Raw genomic sequence first — 22,486 nt, 5'->3', positions numbered from 1 at the left:
GAATGATTATTTTTTTGTTTCTTGGGAGAAGAATATAATTAAAAAAAAAAAAAAAAAAAGCATTTTCTGATTGCCCCTTGAGTGAGTATTAGCATTATTGTTAGGGTTGGGTCCCATCACCTTTGCAACCTAGCCCTCAAACGGTTAAAATATCTTGCATTGAAAAACGGAACTAACACTAGGAAAACAGGAAAACATACATTGCAATACAAATACTGAAGTAACAAATGGGCCTTGTTAGGCTCATTGCTACTTTGTTTCCACCAGTATGACATTGCATCTATTAGGATGCAAAAATGGGAGGCTCCTTTTAAAGCACTGTTACGCATTTTCTTTTCTTTTCTCATGCCCGACCTCATCTGAATTCCCCCATGAGATTACATATCAAACATTGTTTTTTTCTTTTATCTGAGCCCTTGTGGTTCAAACACTTTCAAAACAAAGTGTTGAAAAAGTTTCGAGGATTATTGTATTTCTTCAAAGGATGGATGGCTTAGTTTTACTCAAACTCTGCATCACATCATATAAAAATAAATAGGAGCTACCGTAGACTTCATATTAATGTTGATTTTGGCAGCTTACATAAACAAATGTATCTGTCAGGCATTGTTGACCTTTTCTGCATAAAGCCCACACAATTGTTCTATGCAATCAAAGTGAGCTTGTTCTATCAGGTGGCAGTAATGGAACATCGGCTGTCCAAAACAAGGCTAACCAATAATCCAGACTGGAAATATGTAACACCACCTGACATTCGGAGGACACTGGTCTTTATTTTTCAAGTTGTAAAAGGCAAATTATTGTAACTTTCAACTTTAAATTCACAGTATGAGATGCCCTCTTTTTTTAAAAAAAAACAAACCCATTTTTGAGTAATTTTCGATGGCTAGCTAGCTAACTTAGTTGCATGTCCGTTAACCTTGTTGAGTTTCATTAATGCACGAACACCATTCTGATTGAGACCATAAACTCAACTGAAAAGTATTTCCTGAGGTCACAGATAAGAGACAAGTGAAGAGTCATTTTCCATAGAGTTTTGTCTCTGTGGAGTTAGTCAGGATTACTCCCTCTACTCCTTGTTCACTCCATTGTAGCAATGGTTTGGAGAAGCTACAACACGTTTTGGCTGAATAGCACGTTGAACGCATTTACTATATGGAATTAGGTCTTCAGTTTGCTAAAATCAAAAATGAGAAAACAAACAAACAAAAACATATTTGTCACATTTTAACATGCAAATATTCACAGAATTGACTTTTTTTTTTAAACATTGTGACTATAACTGTAATCATGTTGCATTGCTGCTGCACATTAATATGCCAATATAGTCCATGATAACACATTAAATTGCTAACCTGATACATCAGTTGAATAGAAGTTATTTCAGTTCATTCATTGTCATATTCAACAGTTAAATTCAACACAAGATACAATACATCATAATCCATGCTTATGATTATAGACAAATCAACATTAATGAAAAGTAGTGATTGCTCATGCAAATGTAGCAACTGTGGAAGTCCCATCGTTCCTTTTTGTTTGAGTTAGAATTAAAACTGCTGCAAGAAGCTTGTTATTGTGAGGTGTTTGATTTACTAATTATTAGCCTATGCACTACCCCATCCAGAAGTTTTATTTTTCATGTGCTATACACTATATTATATTTCAGAATATTTTATTGTTTTTTTTAAAGCACTGTGATCTATCTCTAGTCTGCTTACCTGGTGATGTGAAGCACTTAGCATACAGGCTTTTTTGGAAACAGGTTACACTGTTTAAAATGTCAATATACACTGATTTTCAAATCATTTAAGACATATTTTTAATTGGGAAGCATACGGCAACTTGCCCGTATGTGAAGGCAACGTTAATGCTGTACAGCAACTACAGATTTTAGAGCATCACATGCTACAATCCAGACGACACTATTTCCAGGGATGGCCTTAATTGTTTCAGAAAGATAATGCCAAAATGCATTCTAGAGATATGCCCACATCATGGCTCTTTACAAATTCCTACTCTCTCTCAGTTATATCATTTAAGAAAAGCTCTGTCAAAGAATGCCTTGTGGAGTGGTAAACATATTTTTATTGCAAATTTAATGAAAAATGTGCTAGATTAGCATATATTCTTAAAAAAAAAACATTATGGGTTTAACATTTGATAAATTGTCTTTGTACTATTTTTAATTTAACACAGGCTTTAATTAATTAGTAAATCACTCATTTCTATTTTTATTTTACACAACATTCCAAATCTTGTGGAAATAGGTAGAAATCTATCTTTGTACTTATATTTAACATGTAGTACAGCTACATTTCTGATTTTAGTGCATGTACTGCTTTCACCAGAGTCTGACTGATTTATGGTCATGCCAGTAAATGACATTATTAGCTATTTGAACAATTTGATGGTTACGTAGAGATTATGCAATTTCCCTGTTGTCAAATGTGTCTGGGATGCCACAAACACAATAACCGAAGGAGTAAATAAATTAATGGTTATGGAAAAAGGTTAGGCAAATCTGTTTCTTTTGTGTGTCTAAAAGAAAAAATATACTATCTGATACAGCGCAATATCAGATTTTTAAATCACCAAATATGGGTATCAGTCTTAAATATCATATATCAGTCGGGCTCCAGTAATCAAGAATTACCACATAATAAAAAAGCTTATGGTGGCTACCAATCATTACTAGACTCAATACAACTTTTTGGAGTGTAATAAACCTGAGGTTAAATATGAACTGTTTTTCAAGTCTTATGTTATTAAATCAAATAAAACAGTCACTTTAGTATCTTTCTTTGTAAATATGCTGCACTCGTTCCCTATATTCAGATTAATTCATTTGTTTTGTATACCACTGTGCATGGTGGGGGACCTCTGCAGTGACTACCCACTGGCAGGTGGACTGCTTCACCACATTCTTACATGCACTGTGAAAGAAATGGCTTCACTGATGACTTCGATGAGGAAAGATATACAGACAGCATGCATTCAAAATGAGCTCTGAAAGGAGGAAACAAGTCATATCAGAAACACCAATGTGGCAAATCTGCGATGTCATGGAGATGTCTGCGATTGCTCAGTTTATCACATGGATGGAGAAATATTTTTGCATCAAGGCAAAAGAAAACGCATCCATGTCTGCTGATGATGACGGCGAATTGAAGGGTCTCACTGAACAAAACAACTCACCGAGCGTGAGTGGCGAAGACCTTTAACCTGATTGGACCGTTTTAGGGACGCGGTCCTACTACCTGCCTCCTGAGGAGATGAAGATTTTCAGCCACATGTTGGGAACAAATGTCTGAAACTTTTTTTTCTCCATTTAACCAATATATTTTGTGACTGAACACTATGAATAAAGTAAAGCAGGTAAACAGCATACAACGTTCCCCTTTTGTTATACATATCCTGATATGTGAATATGAAAGTAAAGAAACTGATAATTATTCTTGAGAATAACTAACATACAGCTCCATTGACAGGTTTAGTTATCCTGCTAGGACTGTGGACATTCATATTTTTTCAGTACAACAAAAAATGTCATGTCATTCACATTTTTCACTCATTTTCAAAAGTGTCTAACAGGCAACAATCCCTAATGTAGTACCTCACTCTTAACTGTTGAAAAGAAAAGAATCCTTTTAATTTTGAGTATTAACAAAATGCATTTGGACAAACTTATTCCACATTAATGTCGACAAATCACAAAAGCCATCAATGGAGTTATAGAACAGCACATATTAGCCCTTCTTTTCTCCTATTTTCTTGGTGCTAAAGAATGGCCATATTGACCAGCAATGGCGCTGGTACTCACATACAGCTAGAGTTGAGCAGGTACAAGTTCTGAATGATCTGGTCCACTTTTACTAGCATGCACTGCCAAAAAGAAAAAACAAACTTCTGAAAGCAGCTACATATATCACATACAAGTCCAGCATCACACCATTTCATTTGGCAAGACATTTCTCTTCAGTGTACTCACACTCCCAGAACGTTTTGGCAGCGCACCAGCTGCCGTCCAGCCGTGCTGTCGGCTATATAGCATGCTAGCAGGGTTTGCCTTTAAAGCTAAATAGACAGTGTTCAAATTTTATTCAGTATCTACAACGTATTATCACCCACGCCACATTTTATCAGCCTTCCTGCCGAGCTAAATCCTGCAACTTCTCACTTCAAACTTATAGTATATACAAAGCCTCCTATTTGGGCCTGTCTATTAACTTTTTGAAGTTACGCAAACAGTGTAACGTCAGCAACACCAGCTACACTATGGCTACATTAAGCTTAGAAAACTCTTACCTACATGTTTACTGTCAGTAGTATTCAGGTGCTGGTAACAAAAAAAATATCTTAAAACAATAAATAGTTAATTTTTAAATAACAATAACGATGGCATTTGAAATTAGAATGAAGAAGACTCGAAGGTTTCCTTGTTTGGCTTTTGATTTTAAAGGCAAAGCATTTTCACTGCTGGCTTTGGTGGCAGATTTGAAATATTCACAAATATGTAACAAACTTCCCAGATTCCTTGATTTTCTCTGCTGCTGTTGTGATAATACACACCCAGGTATCCAGTGATCAATAATCAAATTCAAACCTACCCTTGCCGCGTCGTACTTAGCCGCCCTCTCGTTGTTGGCCTTTTCTGCCTTCTCTGCCAGTTTCTTTTGCATTTGTGGGCCCCTCCCGAAGAAGATGTAGTTGACGAAGGCGTACTCAAGCAGGGCCAGAAAAACCATGACGAAGCAGCCCATCAGGTACATGTCGATAGCCTTAACGTAGGGGATCTTTGGGAGTGTCTCCCTCAAATGGGTGTTGATAGTGGTCATGGTTAGCACAGTGGTGATCCCTTCAAATAGAAGAAAAAACATTGTATTTTTGATCTATATATTTACAGCAAATGCCTACAGCAGAGACAACAACTGGTCTACAGATTCTCGGCAAGCACTAAAACACTTCTTCTTAAATAGAAAAAAGAGAGAAAATGAAATTGCCAGAAACGATCCTCAAGGCAACGCACTATATAGTTTGTATAGAACAGAGATGTCAGTAGCCCTCAGGAGATGTTAGCTATGGAAAATATGGTGCCAACTTTAAGAAATCCAAGTCTTGTTAAGGACGAACATGTCTACTTTAGAAAGACTAGGTAGCTGAACCAAAGGGATAACAATTGGTTGGACTGTTTATCTAATGAGGTGATGGACTGGGCTTATAAAACATGACTTAAGTTTAGTTGGTTTTATATTCAAAATCATCTTCCTGTGTACTTTTGTACCATTTGCTGGCACAGCCCCATCATCTCTAATGAATTTTCTCTATTAGGATGTTACTCTTGAAGTCTACTAGAATCCTGAAACAACAATTCACGTTTGCTCTTTCCACAAGTTTGAGATCCATGAAAGAAGGCACAGAGTAGGAGGTCAGCACGACGATCAAAAATAGAAGCCATGTCTTGACATGCTCATGAAGAAGTGATGAGGTTTTTGATTTATATGGATGCATTGTAGTGTTTTTATGCTATTGTACCTTGTTGAAAATAACAAAAATGCAGGTAGGTCTTCTGGGTCTGACTAAATAGACAATAAGAATCAAAAGAAAAGCTCAAAACATGTTAGACTGCAAAGAAGCTGAACCTAACATCTGGCTTACTTGTTGGGTGTATCTTACACACGAAATATTTAAAAACCCACTTGCATGTAGTATGCCATTGCTGCCCTATATAATCGCATATCTTGGCTTACCTCATTAAAACAAACAAACAAAAAACCCTCACCTCTCGGACTGTTATCCTTTTAATTGAGGCTTTTAAACTAATCACAGTAACATTACTGGATTTAGATCACTCAGCAAAATGTTTCAAAGACAAACTGTGGAGGAAGTCTGTTTTTTTTTTCTCCGAGGCTTCCTCATGACCAATCTTCATAATCAATCCTGGATGGTATATCTGACGCTTAATTAGTCCGAGACTGTCTTTAAACAGATGCTGCTGTCTCGACCGAAACCTTAAGGTCACACTGAAAACTCCAGCAGATGTCTTTGTCGTTACTACAGTAACAAGGCTATTTTTACAAAAAACATGTTTGTACTGTGGCTGTTTCCATTGCTAGTTACGAGCACGACTGACCTGGCAGAGAAAAAAAAAAGATTATGGTGCTTGCTATCATCAAGAACCAGAGAAACAGCAAGAAATAGCAGCAAGGGTGAGGGCATGTATTTGATTTGAAAATCCTAAAACAATTTGCCCGTTGTAAACAGGATTAAATATAAAAGCGATCAGCAGGCACAAGCTGCTAGGTAGGTGCACAAAGTCTGCCTCATTGAAATTCAAAGGTCTGCCTTGTAACATCCAACTGCCCCCTTGGTTACCAAGCAGAAATAACTCATCAGAATAGTGTTGCATGTATCTAGCCCCCAGCTCCTGGTAACCTTAACTACTAGGGATAAAACACACCATTGACAGTAAGAGCACCTTCACACATGGCAGAACGACAGCATGAGGTGAGCCTCGTAAAATTATAGCCACATATAGAACTGGATGAGGGTCAATGCATTTTACGATGACCCCTGAGCACCCACCGTAAGAAAGGATGGGCAAACAGCATGAACACTGAATTCTCTTTAACTCACACAAAGGTTTTTGGTTCATGTGCCATAAAGTAGAGCAACGAGACATGGAGCAGTCAGAGGGGGGTCGCGGAGGAGGGTGCAGGAGAGCTAAGGTCTGTCCAAGCCTTTGTGTGATTTATTGGCACATTACAAGGCTAAACAGCACTCGCGTGTGTGCACTGCAGGTCTGAATGCGCATGAGCTTGCTCGCACGTGCACGTGCTCAGTGCCACCACCCGTACTGGATGGTGCAATCTGGTTTTCTTTTTTTTCCCTCCACATAATGACAGTCTTGTTCTTTATAGGTGTTCGCTGAGCTGTACCATTAATCTCTGTCCTTCGCTCCCTCTCTTCTTCCAGTCCTCACTTCCTTTCATTTGCCCCCTCCCTCGCTCCCTGTTCGGACAATTTAATCAAGGGGCCACGCGCATGTGGGCCTCCCTCCTCTTTCATCACGGTGTTACACTCTTTGGGGAGAAATATAGTTTGATGGGGTTTCTCTTGCTCCCTTTCCTTCTGGTCTCTCCCCTCCTCCTTCCCCCCACCTTGTCTTGTCTCATTGTTCCCCGCTTCTTAATCTTGCCATCATTTTGTGGTGATTTCCCTCTTTGCTCACGCAGCACATTTTTTTAAGAGTCCCCTCCCCCACCTTTCTCTTGTTATATGTCCCCAAATCTCTTTTCCACCCAAACAGCTGGAACAAAGGCGCACGGCAATCAAATCTCCTCTAATCATGTGCCAATAGGCCATTAGGAACACAGCTCCACATTATGAAAAGAGAAAAAGATATATTATACAGAATCCCGTTATGCCTGTAAAATGACAGGCACAGGAGGTAAATCAAAGCAGTGTTTATTGAACACTTCAATTCATCACTTGCAGACAGCGCAAACTGTCAGTCTGATAGGACTGCACGCGGTGCTTAAAGCACATAAAAATGTAGTAATACGTCCATAAAGATGTGGTTTGACAATCATTAGAAAAATGTCTTTGTTCTTCAAGGGGTACAGGCAGTCTAGTAGGACTGCAAACTAAACTAAACAGATATACTTACATCTTGGAAAGCTAAGAAAACTTGGCAGCAGTCTGTAGAGTTTCAGCTTTGGCATTTGAAGTTCTGGGGCAGAAAGCAGAACTCTACTGACATACTTCTACTTTTTCTGACATTAAAATTAAGTTATTTTAGTGCATGCGCAACAAAAGTGGTAACTAGCATGGCTGTTGAGGGCACTGGAGCTAAGTGACTGATGAACATGAACAGATGATTTTGGAGCAAATAGGTCTCTATCTCAAACTTTGGAAACTACCCCTTATGTGCCTTTGTAACTTAAGAGGTCACTCAGTAGCTTGTAGAGTTATTTTGTACCCTTAATGACAAGTTTTGACGCCTCAGTATATATCAATAAAGATGTGTTTTTTGGGGGGCTACTCCCAGTAGATGTCCAAGGGGTAAGAGTTAAAGATTTATCAGACCTTCTAAGTTCTCACTGGTGATCCACACATCAGTGGCCTCTCTGTGCTGAGCATGCTTTCCCCTCTGCGTGTGGGTTTTCTCAGGGTATTGCTTCTTCTTTCACAGTCCAAAGACATGAATGTTAGATTAACTCACGATTCTAAAGTGGCTTGAGGTGTGAATCTGAGAATGAATGGTTACCTGTCGGTTTTAGCCCTGTGACTGACTGGTAACCTGCCAATGGTGTATCCCACCTATCCAAATGGATAGATGGTTATGATATGTATTATCTAATCTAAAACAGCCTGACATTGGAATTGTAGCACACTGTCTATAAACTTTAACCTCTCAACATTCACCAGGTCAACATTAAACTGGTTAGATGTTAGATGAGGTTAGATGCTAAACACAGCCATCATCAGGAAGTATAAAATTGACCTTTCAAATCAACTCTCTTACATGTAGTCGGCCTTTTGCTAAAAGATCTCCATCTCTTAATAGGTAAAAATTCCATATGAAAATTTCAAAAGTTTGAACAAACATATACTGATTTCAAACTTATGTGTCTTATGTTACTCTAAAAGTGTTCTTGTACAGCTAACTGTACCCTAACTGTACACATAATACAAGTATGAATAAAGGTCCTGACTGTGGAAAAAAGCTTGCAACCAGATTAAGGTGCAAGCAGGTAATTTGTAACTTTGCAATCCTTTGGAATTGCTCAGGAAAATGAGATTCTCCTTCAAACAATTCAATTGTTTGCCTGCTGCCTCCTGGAATTGATTTCCTCCTGATCATTACACTGCTTTTACCGGCAGGTGTGTGCACACACATAGACACAAAGAGCAATCCATGCACACACACACAGCCTCTTCCACAATCAAGATATCTGCTGAAAGCTCAAAAAGGTCCATCAGGAGTAGAGAATGGACCTCTGGTTGCCTTTCGCCTGTCGAGCTACATGCCGGATATTGCAGCTATCACACATACAAAAAAAGCAGACATACACTCCAAGGCATACGATAATGACCGGATATTGCATACATGCCTTGACGAAAAGATACGTAAAGAAACCGTGCAGTAAAAGAGAAGTATATGCATGCACACACACACACACACACACACACACACACACACACACACACACACACACACACACACACACACACACACACACACACACACACACACACAGATTCCCTCCAGGGTAGCAGGGGAACAGATGGATGCTGCTGAAAGGTAATGGATCAAAACATGTTTTCCAAAAAGCATTATGATGTGTTAAGGTCATTACTGGTCCATTATCTATCCTTACAAACTGAACTGAAGGACTGAAGCAGCAATCAATTGGCATGGCCAGATTGAACTATTTGGCCCCTGGGCAAACATTTACTGCTCACCCATCTCCAGCCACACCTGAAAGTTTCCGTCAAGTTTGTCCACAACGGCAGAGCAGCACTGCAGATTTATTGCCTGTCTTTGGATTTTGGACAACCAACCTCAAAAGGTCACCTTACACTTTTAGAAGCTGAATAATTACCCAATCAGTCATCAACTGATTCGTTTAAATCTTTAGTTGCAGCCAAACTTGACTACTTGTTGGCTACTACTGCCAACTGATTACAGTCTGGGATTTTAAAGGTCTGGCCCCTTCTGCCTTAATTTGCCTAGTTGGGATAGTTAAGTGTTATGAAAGCATTTTATGAAAAGTCAATAAAGGAAAACAACTACAAATATTCCTAATTCAAGATTAGCACATAAAGCTGTGCTTTCATTTTCCATGGCATCATTTATTTAGCACAACTTGGAATTTCTTTTTTTTTTTTGGAAAAGTTTGCCGGTTGCGGAGGCTTTGCTGCATGAATCCGTGGCTTGTTGCCAGTTCAGAGAGAGCCTTCTCTTTTCACTGTGAAATGGCTCCAAAATAGTCCCTGAAGGGTATCTGACAATGTTAGTTCTCTCCAACCACCTACAGCATCTCTAACAATGGGAAATCTTACTAACGAAAGGCTCACCATCTCATCATCTGTTTGGTTAAAAATGTGTTACTTAGTTTAACCAGTAGCGTTAAACAATGATATTTCACACAATTGTTATATTATGTAACACACTTTCTGACATATTGTTAGAACAAAAATGATTAGAGAACTAATAAAGACTTAGATCAGACTGCTCTAAAAGGTTATACTAATACTGGGGGACAGAGTGTAAATGGTGGTGACTATCCAGATAAGCAAGTAAGCAACACACAACTGATTGTGTATTACATGTTGAACTTATCTGGATTTATGCAGAGTGGCTGTCTGATTGCATCTATTTCATATCTAAATTATTTATCACTCCAATGCTGTAAAAAAAAACACACATCCATTTTCTTTCTTTGTTGTATGTATGACTGACATTTCTTGCTTCGTAAGAGTAGACATTGCTGAAACACAAAAATTTGAGGAAATATCAACATCTGTTCATTTGTGGCGTAATCTTACCACAAACCGCTTTGATCCATCGAATAATGTCACAGTTTTCACTATGTTTGCTGGGTAGTTAAACTCCATAAAGTAGTGATTTGCTCAAAGTAACCAAAACGTTATTTTGCTAACTGCAAAGCAACATTGAAGTTAGCATTAGCAATTACAAAGTTGAGAACAGTGTAACTCGGGACTCGCCCACTTCAAGTCACCAGTGGTTATTTTGCCTGTCGTCACTTGAAGTGATCTCTGGTTGCCATGTTGCTGCTAATAAATGTTCAACACAATCTTAGTACAGACAGTATGCTGTTTTTACAGCAGTATTCACAGCTAGTACTTACGGCTAAACATGATTTATGGCTACCTTGCATAATATTAGCGCTAACAAAAGCTATATCACATATACTTCTTTTGAGTTTCATCTTGTTTTGGGGTTTATAAAAACTAAAGGAAGAGACCACCCTCTCTCAGAAATAGGCAGTAGAGCTGTTTCCTTACTCCTTACGCTTGAACTGGACCTCTGTTATTTAGAGGTGTAGCTTAATGAACACTTAATTACCTATTTAGCATGTCAAGTATGAGTGTTGTGGAAAGCACTATGTATAAATTGCACCTGAGATATTACCTTGGCTGCCTTCATATCCTGACCATTGCACTTGCCTGATGTGTGGTCGGCTCAGCTTTACACAAAGGCAAAACTATGCTTCAGCCTCCAGCTTGAAATCTCCATAATTACATACCACTGACTTGTTTACTTGATCTCTGCATTGTTGAGTGCTACTAAACTGCACCACTCAAGTAGAGGTTAAATAATGCCCATTAGATATGTGATGAATTTGTAGCTCGTGAAGGCTTCTCAGTGAATTTGTACTTTTGCCCTACAGAAACTGTCACAATGGATAAAAACAGTCCATTAAGACATACAGGATGGCACTTTTCCTCAAATCTATCACCATTTAGTCCATCCATTTACAGGCCAGTTCCCAAAGCTCAGACACAATAACAGGAGAAGTTCAGACTATTTTGGGAATCAAGCTGAAGGAAGAAAGGCAGCTTCTGATTTCTACCAGTCCCCGACCTCATCTGAGAAAGAAAAATACTTGCTCTTAAACAGTCACCACTACTTACCTAGAGCCACTCTGGCTGCTGACGCATCATAGTTTATCCAGAAGGACACCCAGGAGAGGATGGTAATTAGGATTGATGGCATGTACGTCTGCAAAATAAAGTAGCCGATGTTCCTCTTCAGCTTGAAGCTCAGAGACAGTCGAGGGTAGGCACCTTAAGATAAGCGAGACAGAGACGAGTGGTTGAGAGATAAAGTAGGCAAGAACCTCTGAAGGTTCATGGCGTGTAATATAAAAACTGGTAAAATGAAACATATTAACATCCCTTAGACGTTATTTTTGCATTCACTTGATAATGTTTTAACTTTGTTCTTCTGAGAAGCATGCAGGGACACCTCGTGTTTTTGTTTCAGTTTCCACAGCAACCCCAGCAGCATGGGTCGCCATGGTAACAAGCATCCCCTTCAAACGCGCAAACGCACACTGACTCGCTCTCACACGCGCACACAAAACTGCAGTCATGCATCAGAGAGATGTGACACAATATTCAGGACGGTGATAAAAATTTCACCACGTTTTGATTTATCAATTCTCCACATCATCCACCTCCATAATTCATGGGTGGATTCTGAAGGATTCGGCATTACAAGAATGCTGAGCTTTATAAATGCATGTAGCGGTGCTTCAGAGGCTTCATAAGTCAGGAATTTCAAACTATAGCGCTGCTTTTGAGAGAGCATTTTTGCCATTAATTTTTTTTCCATGACCTGAAATATAAACAGAGTCTGTGCATGACTGTGCATGAAGCGCTGATATAAATGGCGTGGCACGGTTTCTCATCAATCTCCTAGCATTATGTCTCTATATAGATTTTATCTATGGCTTGTTACTCCCACTATTCTTAGACATTTTTCCATTTTTGTTTTATATTGGAGGAGAAGTGGGGCCCATTATGCTGTAATTGCCAATCCGTGGGTGTCAGCCAAAGCTACTTATGGTGAGCGTGGGTCCAATCGACTACACACTTGTGTGGAGTTTCATAGAGTCACTTAAAAAAAAAAACAAAAAAAAAAACCCCACACCCAATCTCATTAAGATTCAGCACCAGCTGTATGTTAGATAGCAATAAAAATGGCAACATATAATTTCAAAAACAGGCCATACATCAAATGTTATTATGTACTCTAAGTGCTATTGACTGATTTGACTTTTTAAAGCATTCAGCACCCACAAACCCCATTTTATATCATGATGGATCAGTGGAATTATTTAGTATGTCATGCACAAAGCCCACATTAACTCATTATACTCCCAAAACAGTCTCGCACCAGCAGGCTATAATGCAGTGTTGGCCCAACTGGTCTATATGGGATTTGTTTATTATACTGAAGATATTCATAGTTCCCAGAAAGTGAATCCTACTAGGCTTAAATTCATTATTTTTCCACCTACCTATCAAATTTTTATCACCAACAAACAAATGAACAACAAAGTCTATACATGTACCACAAACACATACCAGACAATATACATGTACACTGAAGTCAACATGAAGAAAAATATTCTTTATTGATGCAAAAAAGACGTTTTTCCCTTGACCTTCGTGCCTTCATGAGTTCTGAAATATTTTTTAAAAAGGTCCCTGAAACATAATGATTTTTGCTTGTCTTTCGGTTTTCATTTAATTTATTTATCAAGTAGATAACATTTGTTCAGTTTTAATGCCACTTTTATTTCTTTTTATTTCTATAACTGCGTCCTTCAAGATAAAAACCATGTAGAAATACAGAAGTATATAGACAAAAGGACTAGGCCACCTACACATTACCCCTGCAGGAACTGCCATGCCATGAAGCTCCTGGCGCACAGTTTTAGTGCTGATCTTAATGCCAACTCAGCAGAGTGTTGGCAACTTTTACACACTTTGCACCTGAGCACTTGGTAACCCTGCTTTGGGACTTTACACAGCCACTTCATGGCTGAATTCCTGTGGCTCCTAAAGCATTTGCACTTTGCATTAAAACCAGCTTATCGTGGAATATCTAAGAGGGTAGAATTTTCATCAGTTGACTTAGCAACCTATTTGTTTCCCGCACTAAAATTCAGTGAGCTCTTTCGAATGACCCACTTTTTGACAAAATTCAGATTATGAGGTGTGGCCTGATAGTTTTGTCCATCTAGTCCAGAGGTCTCCAACCTTTTTTGCACCACGGACCGGTTTAATGTCAGAATAATTTTACGGACCAGCCTTTGCGGTGTCGCGGATGAATACAACAAAATAAAATGATACGACCAAGACAAAAACTGTGGTATTTTGTAAATATAATAATAAACGCAAATTCACTGTGTAATTGTGTAACTTATTCCTCCAGAAATGTGCCAACAACACAGAGTAACATCCTCCTCGCTGCCTCTTAATGCTCTCTGATCGCTATGGTAACGCGTAAATATTTCTTTCAAAATAAAACAACTACAACATGGGAAAACACCCAGGGAAACCGAGCTAACGATAAAAACCCTGAAAACCATAAATTTCACACCCGAGCCTCAACTCTCGGGGCCCGGTGCCAAATGACTCATTACGAATGACTCGACTAATTAGAAACATGAACACATGCTAAAGTAATATTACACCTAACTAGGTGTAATAAAATATCCCAAATTATCCCATCACTTCCACTTACAAATAAATACAAGTAAAGCATGTAAGCCTAAAGTAGGGATTTTGGTGTTAACAGATCCTCGTGCCAATTTGATTGGTTGTTCCAAAGTTACCTCACCAAGCACCAGACATCCATGGATGTTGTTTGGTATATTTGGTTTTCCAGTCAGCTTAACAACAATCAAATCTAAAGTAAAAGCTACATCTTAGGGTTAGAGACACAAGTTGTTGGTTTGAGAGTCTAACCCTTGTCAATATCGGCAAGAACGTTTATGTAGGCAGGTTTGTCAGAACTGGAAAGGCTCTCTAATCCTGTAAAGACTTTACTGATTAGTTTATGGGTTCAGTCAATCATTTTGGGTTATACTGAATAAAAGAAAAAAAAATAATTCGATTTCTATAGGAGGCATATCTAGGGTGTGCTCACTAGCTGACACATTGCCCCAATACTGTGTGATTGTGAAATTTTACCTGGATGTATTGATTAAAATGAGTTACAAAAAACCTTATTTGGCCAAAACGAAGAATTTGACTCCGTTTGACTTTCACTAATCAACTGATTAGTTGCTTAAATGATTCACTGATCAATTAATTGTCTCAACTAGCTAATTCCATAAGCTTCTGTGTTTAATTCTTTGTGCAACTTTAACCAAAGCTTCATCTCACAGTCGAGCATATGTTAGCGTTCATATAAATACACAAAGTATGCGTTGTTTATCACATTCAATGATTCTCCAATATTTACAGTTTTGGCAGCAGTGAATAAACTCCACACATGCTGAACCTACACTTCACTGCAGTGTGAATATAGGAACAGACTGTGGCAATATCCCATTCACTCTTTTAGATGCAGCTTTAATGGCAACTCCTCCAGCCTAAATCGGAGCAGAGTATCTCCGCAGTAGCAGATGCAGAAGTGGCTCAGAAAAAGAGGAGGCTGAGGTTCACTTGTGTGTGGGTGTAGAGCAGTACTGGCTGTAACTGCTATACCAAACAACATCGGCAAGTGGGAGGAACACCATGTGCGAGGGCGGGGAGGAGAGGGAGGAGAGGGAGGACGGAGAAGAGGGGGAAAAAAACAGAAAAGGCGAAGAGTTAAGGTGATGATGGCAGTCATATAGTGGAGTCTGGGTAAGGCTGAAGGTGGTGACTTTTTTTGTCTGCTTTGACACGCTGATCGCAGGAGTGTTACTGTCAAGGTTTAGAAGCAATGAGAGGCTGTGTTGTATCCACTGACAGTTTGATTCTGGCAATGAGACGCATCTTTAAGGGATCCACTGACCCCATACGCGCCAATCTTGCACTGGATCCTGCTGCTCAAGCTTTCTTTATGAAGGTTGTTTTTTAGCTTTCCGTGTTTTTATGTTGGGCTGACTACCTGCAGCTCAGATGAAGCACTGCATGATATAACTGTTTGCATTACTGGCTTTTAAAAGTGTATCGCAAGTATGCAGCAGAAGTCTTAGTGAAGTCTTTTTTTCTAATACCGTTGCTCGGCAAAAGTGAGCCAGATTTGTCCTTGTGCGCAGTCTGCAAAAGCTTCTTAATGAATTTCAGTCCTACATTAATTAAAAATGAGTACTTTCAGGGCTTTTTTTTCTAAAGCTGTTAACGAAGCATTTCTTGTTTTCTAAAACACACAAACTCGAAGGTATATTCGAGGCTTAAAGAACAACGAGTCACAGAATTAAAGCCACCCGCTTAGTATTTTGTTGCTTCTCTGTTCTGCCAAAAAGAGCTCTGACCTCCTGATGCACACACAGAGGATCTCTGGGGGTGCCGGACTTTGGATCCATTAGGTAACATCAGTGAATCAAGCTTGTTCTGATGCTTGATTGGTTTGGGACTAAGCGAGCTTTGTTGTGTTCCTTGAGTTGTTCCTGAGCAGACTTTTGAAACCATGGTAGCAACATCCATCTTTTCTATACAGTCTATTAAATGTTACCTAACTCAGAAATGTTGCCCTAGTGGCCATACAAGCATTTCCATACGGACATGCAGATATTACCCTCGCATGCAAACAGACAGTTTGTGTGTGTTTAAATGAGAAACACTGATGTGTTGAGGGCCTCATTTCACATGAATTTATGATGCCCTGAAACCCGGGTTTTTTTTCTTGCAGCGAGCAGGGTAGTTGGCATCCAAGCACACCTTTTAAAAGCACTAAGAAAAGTTATATTAAAGAAAGCCCGGAGGGAAAACAGGAGGAAGAGAAAAGAGGGAGAGAGATAGTGACAGATTGGAGGGATAGCAGGAAAGGAAAAAAAGGGAAGGGAACTAAAGGCTTGCTAGTGGCACATGACATGGACAAGACCTGATCATTAGGCAGCCTGGCAGGGAGCCTTTGATGTGCTTCACACATCCTGAGCGGGCGAGCAGACCACCGGACATTAAAATAATAGCCACCACCCACAAGGGACAAGCCGCCTCTCATAAACAAGAGACGCGCTTGCATCGGCACACTTACATGTGATTCACATGAAGGGCAGAGACACCCGCGTATGATGGTAAATGGAAAGCAGCCGCACGTGCAGTACAGACAGAGAAAGGTGCACGCGTGCTTCAACAGCATCTCAGCATGAAAAAACAGAAAATAACACAGAACGGCCACAACAGAAATGTTACGCACGCCCGAGAAGGCAAACAAAGAGTGATTTACTGTGCATGTCCTTTTCAGACCCAGCGTGGCACTTCCTCATGAGCATAACTTCTGTGAGAAATTACATTATTACTAAATGTCACACAGCTTTTATTTCCGAGGCTCCGGAGAAGCCGCCTTTCTCGATGTGTCCCCTCTGACCAGATTATATGGTCGCTGGTTTCGAAATGTTCATAAACACTCTGCGTTCCGGCGTAAATGTACACATTCAGTAACAGTCTGATTCATTTTGGACCTCTGTGGATGGGCGACGTGTCAAATCAAAGTTCATGGAATATGATTGAAATGAGGATTACTTGTTAAAATAGCTCCTCTACAGCGATCTGACACACATGAATTAGAACATGAAATGTGATACGGTAAATCCTTCATATACATTGACTTTACAAGTTGCCTTAACCTGTCATTTTGCCTTCTAACTATACTGAAACTCTTCCTCAGTGTTTCTTGTCATCCACATTTCATTAGAGGTTAAAGGTCATTTGATGATAAATAAGGTCTGAGATCTGCTGGCTCGTGACAATCTGTTTATGCTTCGTGTTTCTGAAAGGGAAAAAAATCTGCCCACATATCGGACTATCACAATATTTGAATCACTGAATATCGGCTGGGCTCTAGCAGCAGGATGCTTTGTAGTGCAGCGGGAGATTTTAGCCCACAGAGAGTGAATATAGTAGGGTGTAACAGTATTAAAGTAACATCCTCATCCTCAAGTGTTTGTCACTGTATTGTGATGACAGTGAATGAAGCTATACAAATAATTCAAAAAATGTTGATACAACTTTCATGTTAAGATACAATTTTCTTTCAAACCTACATCAATTTAGTTGTTTCAACATGAGCGATTTCTGAAAGGAACAACATTTCAGATCAGATCTGCAAACAGCTGTGTGACTGTTTAATATCATTTTTTGTCCCATCTTCCTCCCCTCAATCCCAGCTGTTCAGCAGGCTGCCTTGCCAGAGTCTGGTTCTGCCGGAGGTTTGTTTCCTGTTAAAAGGGAGTTTTTTCTTCCCACTGTCGCCAAGTGGTCACTCATAGGGGTTGCCTAGTTGCTTGGGCTTTCTCCACATTATTTTAGGGTCTTTACCTTACACTATGAAGCATCTTGAAAGGATAGCTGTTGTGGTTTGGGGCTATATAAATCATATCGTATTATCTATATAAAACTGAATTGAAACTGAGGTTTTCATAAATAATAACTACAAACTTAGACATTCATGTCTTTAATTATGACTATTTATTATTATTGTATTTGAAACCAATTTTTCAGGGGCTTCTCAATCAGACTGCTGCAATCACACTGACTTGATAAGAGTCTTCAGCTACATTTCCTACTGATAGCACAATAACTGAACCATTACATCCATTAAACTTCACCTCTCTGGGTCAAGAACTGCCAGAAGTGGGCATGATATACTTTCTAATTTACCACATGTCCCGCTTAAGCACCATTCCAACAAGCTTGCGTTGCCTACTGCTGCATGAGGGATACTTCAAAGACGGCGCATTTCCTCATTTCAATCCAATTAAAAGCACCAATATATATATTATATCTGTTGATATAAGATCAACAGACATTTTGGCATGTTTGCTGCAGAAACTGATGGAATAATCAGCTCCCGAAAACAGGCCAGTGCATGAAATGGACAATATGATCTAAAATGTCACATCCCCTAGTTAGCCTCACCGTGCATTATTCCCAGAGGTAATCCAGCTGATGAAGCATTTACCTGTGGAAAAGACTACGTTCTTGGACACCAGCTTGTAATCGACAATGGAGAACTGAGGCAACTCGATCCGTGTCACCCCCGTCACAGCCGACTCGCCTCCCTTCCAGTAGAACTCGATGTCGTCTGTGGTGTAGCCATCTGTAGAAGAAGACGTGCGCAGACACACACACATGCACACCAAGGTGTAACCATCTGTCTAACCATCACTGGAGACCAAGACATGCAGTGTTGCTGATCATCCAACTGGGCTGTCATTTGGGAAGGAAATAAAAAAACACTTTTGAAGTTGTTTCCAAGTACCAGGCGCTTTTCTTAATAGCTTTACTTGGGGTTTGGAAAATGTCAGAAGAATTATAAAATAGACATGTCCAGTGCCATTAGCAGATCTTGCTTTAGTATTTTTGTGGGGATGATACCAAAAACAATATAAATACAAACATCTACAATGTGCTTTGTTCTTACTCTAGCCGAGACATTGGCTCTAACTAGCCTTAAACTCTATGTGTTCCTGATAAGCCTAATCCTATCCTGCCGTATTGTTGGCATGCCAGGTGTAAATCAGTGCCCAATCAGAAGGCTGACATGAAACCAAGTGGTGCCCTGAGGATGTCTGTAAAGGACGAGCAGAGACACTCACTGCCGCTAAGTGATACAGCATTCAAACGCTGAGGAGTTCTCACAAATAGATATGTGAAATGTCTAACTTAAATCTGCTTGAATCAATATTTTTATATCGACATAACACGTGTAATGGCATCCCAGTTATTCGTAATAACACACCCTACAGAGAGATGGGATGCCCTGTCTGTAACGAGCCCTTTGGTGTCTTTCAGCTCATTGTTTTGGCCCACGCCATCACGGTTTCGTGTCACTGTTTCTTATCAGCCCTGTTTAAAGCCGCGATGGCCTGCTCGCTATCAGCACAAAACAGAACAGGGCCAAAGTCATTTGCAGCATTTAGCAGCTAAATGGCCACATATAACCTAATCTAACCTAACCTTGTTACTCTAAGTCAGTTGGTGATTCCTAATTGGCTGTAGGTGTGAATGTGAATTTCCCTCCAACTCTACATGCTCGCCCTATATAGGCTGGATAGGCTCCGGCACACTGGATCCTGAAATGGATAAGTAAACTGATTGTTAACAAAATATATCCAATCGGCCAATCGCATGACAGCAACTCAACACATTTAGGCATGTAGACATAGTCAAGAGCTGAGCTGATTGTGAGCACAGATTGAAGAAGAGAGATCAATTTAAGTGACTTTGAATTTTGCATGGCTGTTGGTGTCTCACCGACTGATCTCAGTACTTCAGAAACTGCTGAGATTTTTCTACACAGTGATGAATGATCAAAAAAAGAGAAAACATCGACTGAGGGCTAAGTGTTTTGCACTATCATGTCAATATGGAATGTTTCCAGGACTTTGCTGAATTTGTGCCACAAGAAAGGCAGCTCTGAAAGCAAAATAGGGTTCAGCCTGAAACTAGCTAGGTGTACCTATTAAATAGGCCAATGGCTTAAATGAGCTAAAAATAGAGCGAATACTAGACTTACATTGGTTAGGTGACCAATAAATGAATGCTTACCATATACTTATCACTTTTATTTTTAAATGACTTGCCCTCAGGTTGATGCCTTGGCCTGCTGTTTGTCTATATTCCTGTTTTGCATTTATAGCTCTTTTTATTGCTTGTTTAAAAAAAATATCTCTGCATGCAGAACAATAACCCCTGTGTTGTTCTGCATAATTGACACAGATTATGTAGACGTAGTTCAATATTATATTTGCTACAATAGAACCAGCAAGCAACCAGAGGAAAATGCATGACAGAGGGTAAAGTCTTGCACAGACTCCTTTTTTTTTGAGGTTTTCTTTTATAGTCTCCAAAAGTAATTGTTATTTTGTCATCAATGTTACTTCATTACACCCACCAGGTTACTGACGAACTACTAAGGAGTTGTATTAGGGTTGAATTTTAGCAGCAGGTTTCAGAAACTTGACGCTGTTACTTTTCAAAACTACTTTCCTACATGCATTTTAACCTTACAGTACTTCTGGTATAAGATTCCATTTATAGAGGTAGAATTGAGTCTGAAACTATTCCTACCCTAAGTAGCACATGGCAACCTAGTGGATCTTTACGAGGTTAAATGAGGTGCAAACATTTGCAAAAGAAAGCACGACTTCTAACTAAATAACTGCACTAGATTGGTCTTTTAAACTTTCCCAAATCTTTATAGAAGTATAATATTGAATGAAATTAGCTAAGTATTTGTCATAGTCATATATACTACCCTCATCCATCTGGTACAGATTTAAAAGAAAGGCTACAGAACACAGAAGAGAAACACACACACAACCGCTGCTGTACCTCAGGTTGCACATTCTTTCATGCATCTGTAACATTTCACACATGAGACACTCTGCCTGTGCGCCGCTGTTGATCTGTCAAGCCCACAAGGCATTAGGCCTGTCTACTCACAGCTCTCTATCTCCAGAGTGCAGTTCTGTTCATCCAGAGGATACCTCCTGAGATCCATCATACATGCTGCTGTTGTAGTTATCCTGAAAAAGAAGGCATGGGGGGAGAGGGTATATTTTAGTTAACACATGTGATTTACTAAAATTGTTCTGAAAGACGGATCAGAAGGAGAGTGAAGATGTAAGGGATTTGAGGTGTTTTAAAAATAGCAATGCAGGTAAGCAGTTACCTAACAGAATAAGGGACTGCGGGAATACAATTAGATTACAGCATTAAGGTGAAAGCACCTATCATCTTTAAAGGAAACCAAATGTCCATTTGCCTTTTCAACCTGTCCCTCAGCTGGTTTCATATTACTGGAGACTACTGGCATTGTCATCTTAAAATAAGATTATAGCACCACCTCCTAGTTAAAATGCTGACTGTGTAACTGTATACCTAATTAGACTATAGATCATACAAGACAAGCAACGAACATGTTTGCTTTTGAAACATTTTGTGCTCCCCCTTCACCAAAACTGTCCATCCCTCCATCCTGCGATCAAGTAAAAATTTGTAAAAATAAAAATGATATTAAGGAAATGCATCCTTCCCTGTTCAACTGAACTGGGTCATGAGGAGGTATCTGTGCCTTTTGTTTATCAGATGTGCGAGCTCAAACGACTGATAATCAGACAGTTAAAAAAAGCAGCAAAGTGAAATGCAAATTCAAAATGATTTAGGCTAAGTCTGGCCTGATTAAAAGCTGGCTGCTTGGCAGTTAGCCACTGGATGTATTCACTGAGCAAAGACTGAGATGAGGCTCCATTATGTGATATTATTATGCAGCAAAAATTACAGCAACATAATAAGAGGTCTTCAACAGTAACATTAACAGTAAGCATTACCACACATATTATAGATTATATGGACTTCCAACACATTTTCCAATACATGACACAGATTATCAATATCACTGAAGCTTCTCTGCTACCTTATCTCTTCATTTCATTATGGTAACAACAAGAAAAAAAAAACTACCTACACTGTATTGATTAGCAGTTAAAAAAAATTTGTTGATTTACATTAAATCATTAAAGTAACAGTTTTTAAATTAGAACATATTGAAAATCCATGGATTTGGGGACATTGGAGTCGAAGGTGTTTAATCAAAAAAAAAAAATTCATATGAATAAAAGATGATATCTAAATGGCATAAATTGGAATATAAATTACAGCCTCAAAATCCAACTGATTATCAGAAAATGTCATTTGATAAATTAAACCTGAAATAATTGCATTTGGTTGTGGGTCAGTTTTAATCTTTTTTTTTTCCATGCCACTCTGTCTAACAAAAGCCAGG

The 22,486-nt window shown here is 39.2% G+C and overlaps 1 protein-coding gene across 4 annotated transcripts in view; it reads right to left on the bottom strand.

Annotated features, from left to right (window-relative positions):
- The window catches only part of LOC146642497 (gamma-aminobutyric acid receptor subunit beta-3-like), a 99,898-nt gene that overhangs the window by 6,040 nt on the left and 71,372 nt on the right, over positions 1-22,486 (bottom strand). For 2 of the 4 annotated variants that reach the window (XM_085399592.1, XM_085399593.1), the window contains 7 exons: positions 21,145-21,227; positions 18,659-18,796; positions 11,665-11,817; positions 4,611-4,858; positions 4,526-4,545; positions 4,269-4,271; positions 3,199-3,256 (listed from right to left, as the gene is read on the bottom strand). In XM_085399592.1, coding sequence (XP_085255718.1) covers positions 3,199-3,256; positions 4,269-4,271; positions 4,526-4,545; positions 4,611-4,858; positions 11,665-11,817; positions 18,659-18,796; positions 21,145-21,227 — 703 coding nt within the window. The remainder of the gene's footprint in view (positions 1-3,198; positions 3,257-4,268; positions 4,272-4,525; positions 4,546-4,610; positions 4,859-11,664; positions 11,818-18,658; positions 18,797-21,144; positions 21,228-22,486) is intronic. The other 2 variants (XM_085399590.1, XM_085399591.1) reach the window with 1 other exon arrangement.

This window comes from Rhamphochromis longiceps, linkage group LG23 (assembly GCF_057381845.1).
Source record: "Rhamphochromis longiceps isolate RC_006_pf linkage group LG23, R_longiceps_female_GT1.1, whole genome shotgun sequence".
Taxonomy (NCBI): Eukaryota; Metazoa; Chordata; class Actinopteri; order Cichliformes; family Cichlidae; genus Rhamphochromis; species Rhamphochromis longiceps.
Note: the sequence above shows the minus strand (reverse complement) of the source record. Positions and strands in the feature narration are given on the sequence as shown.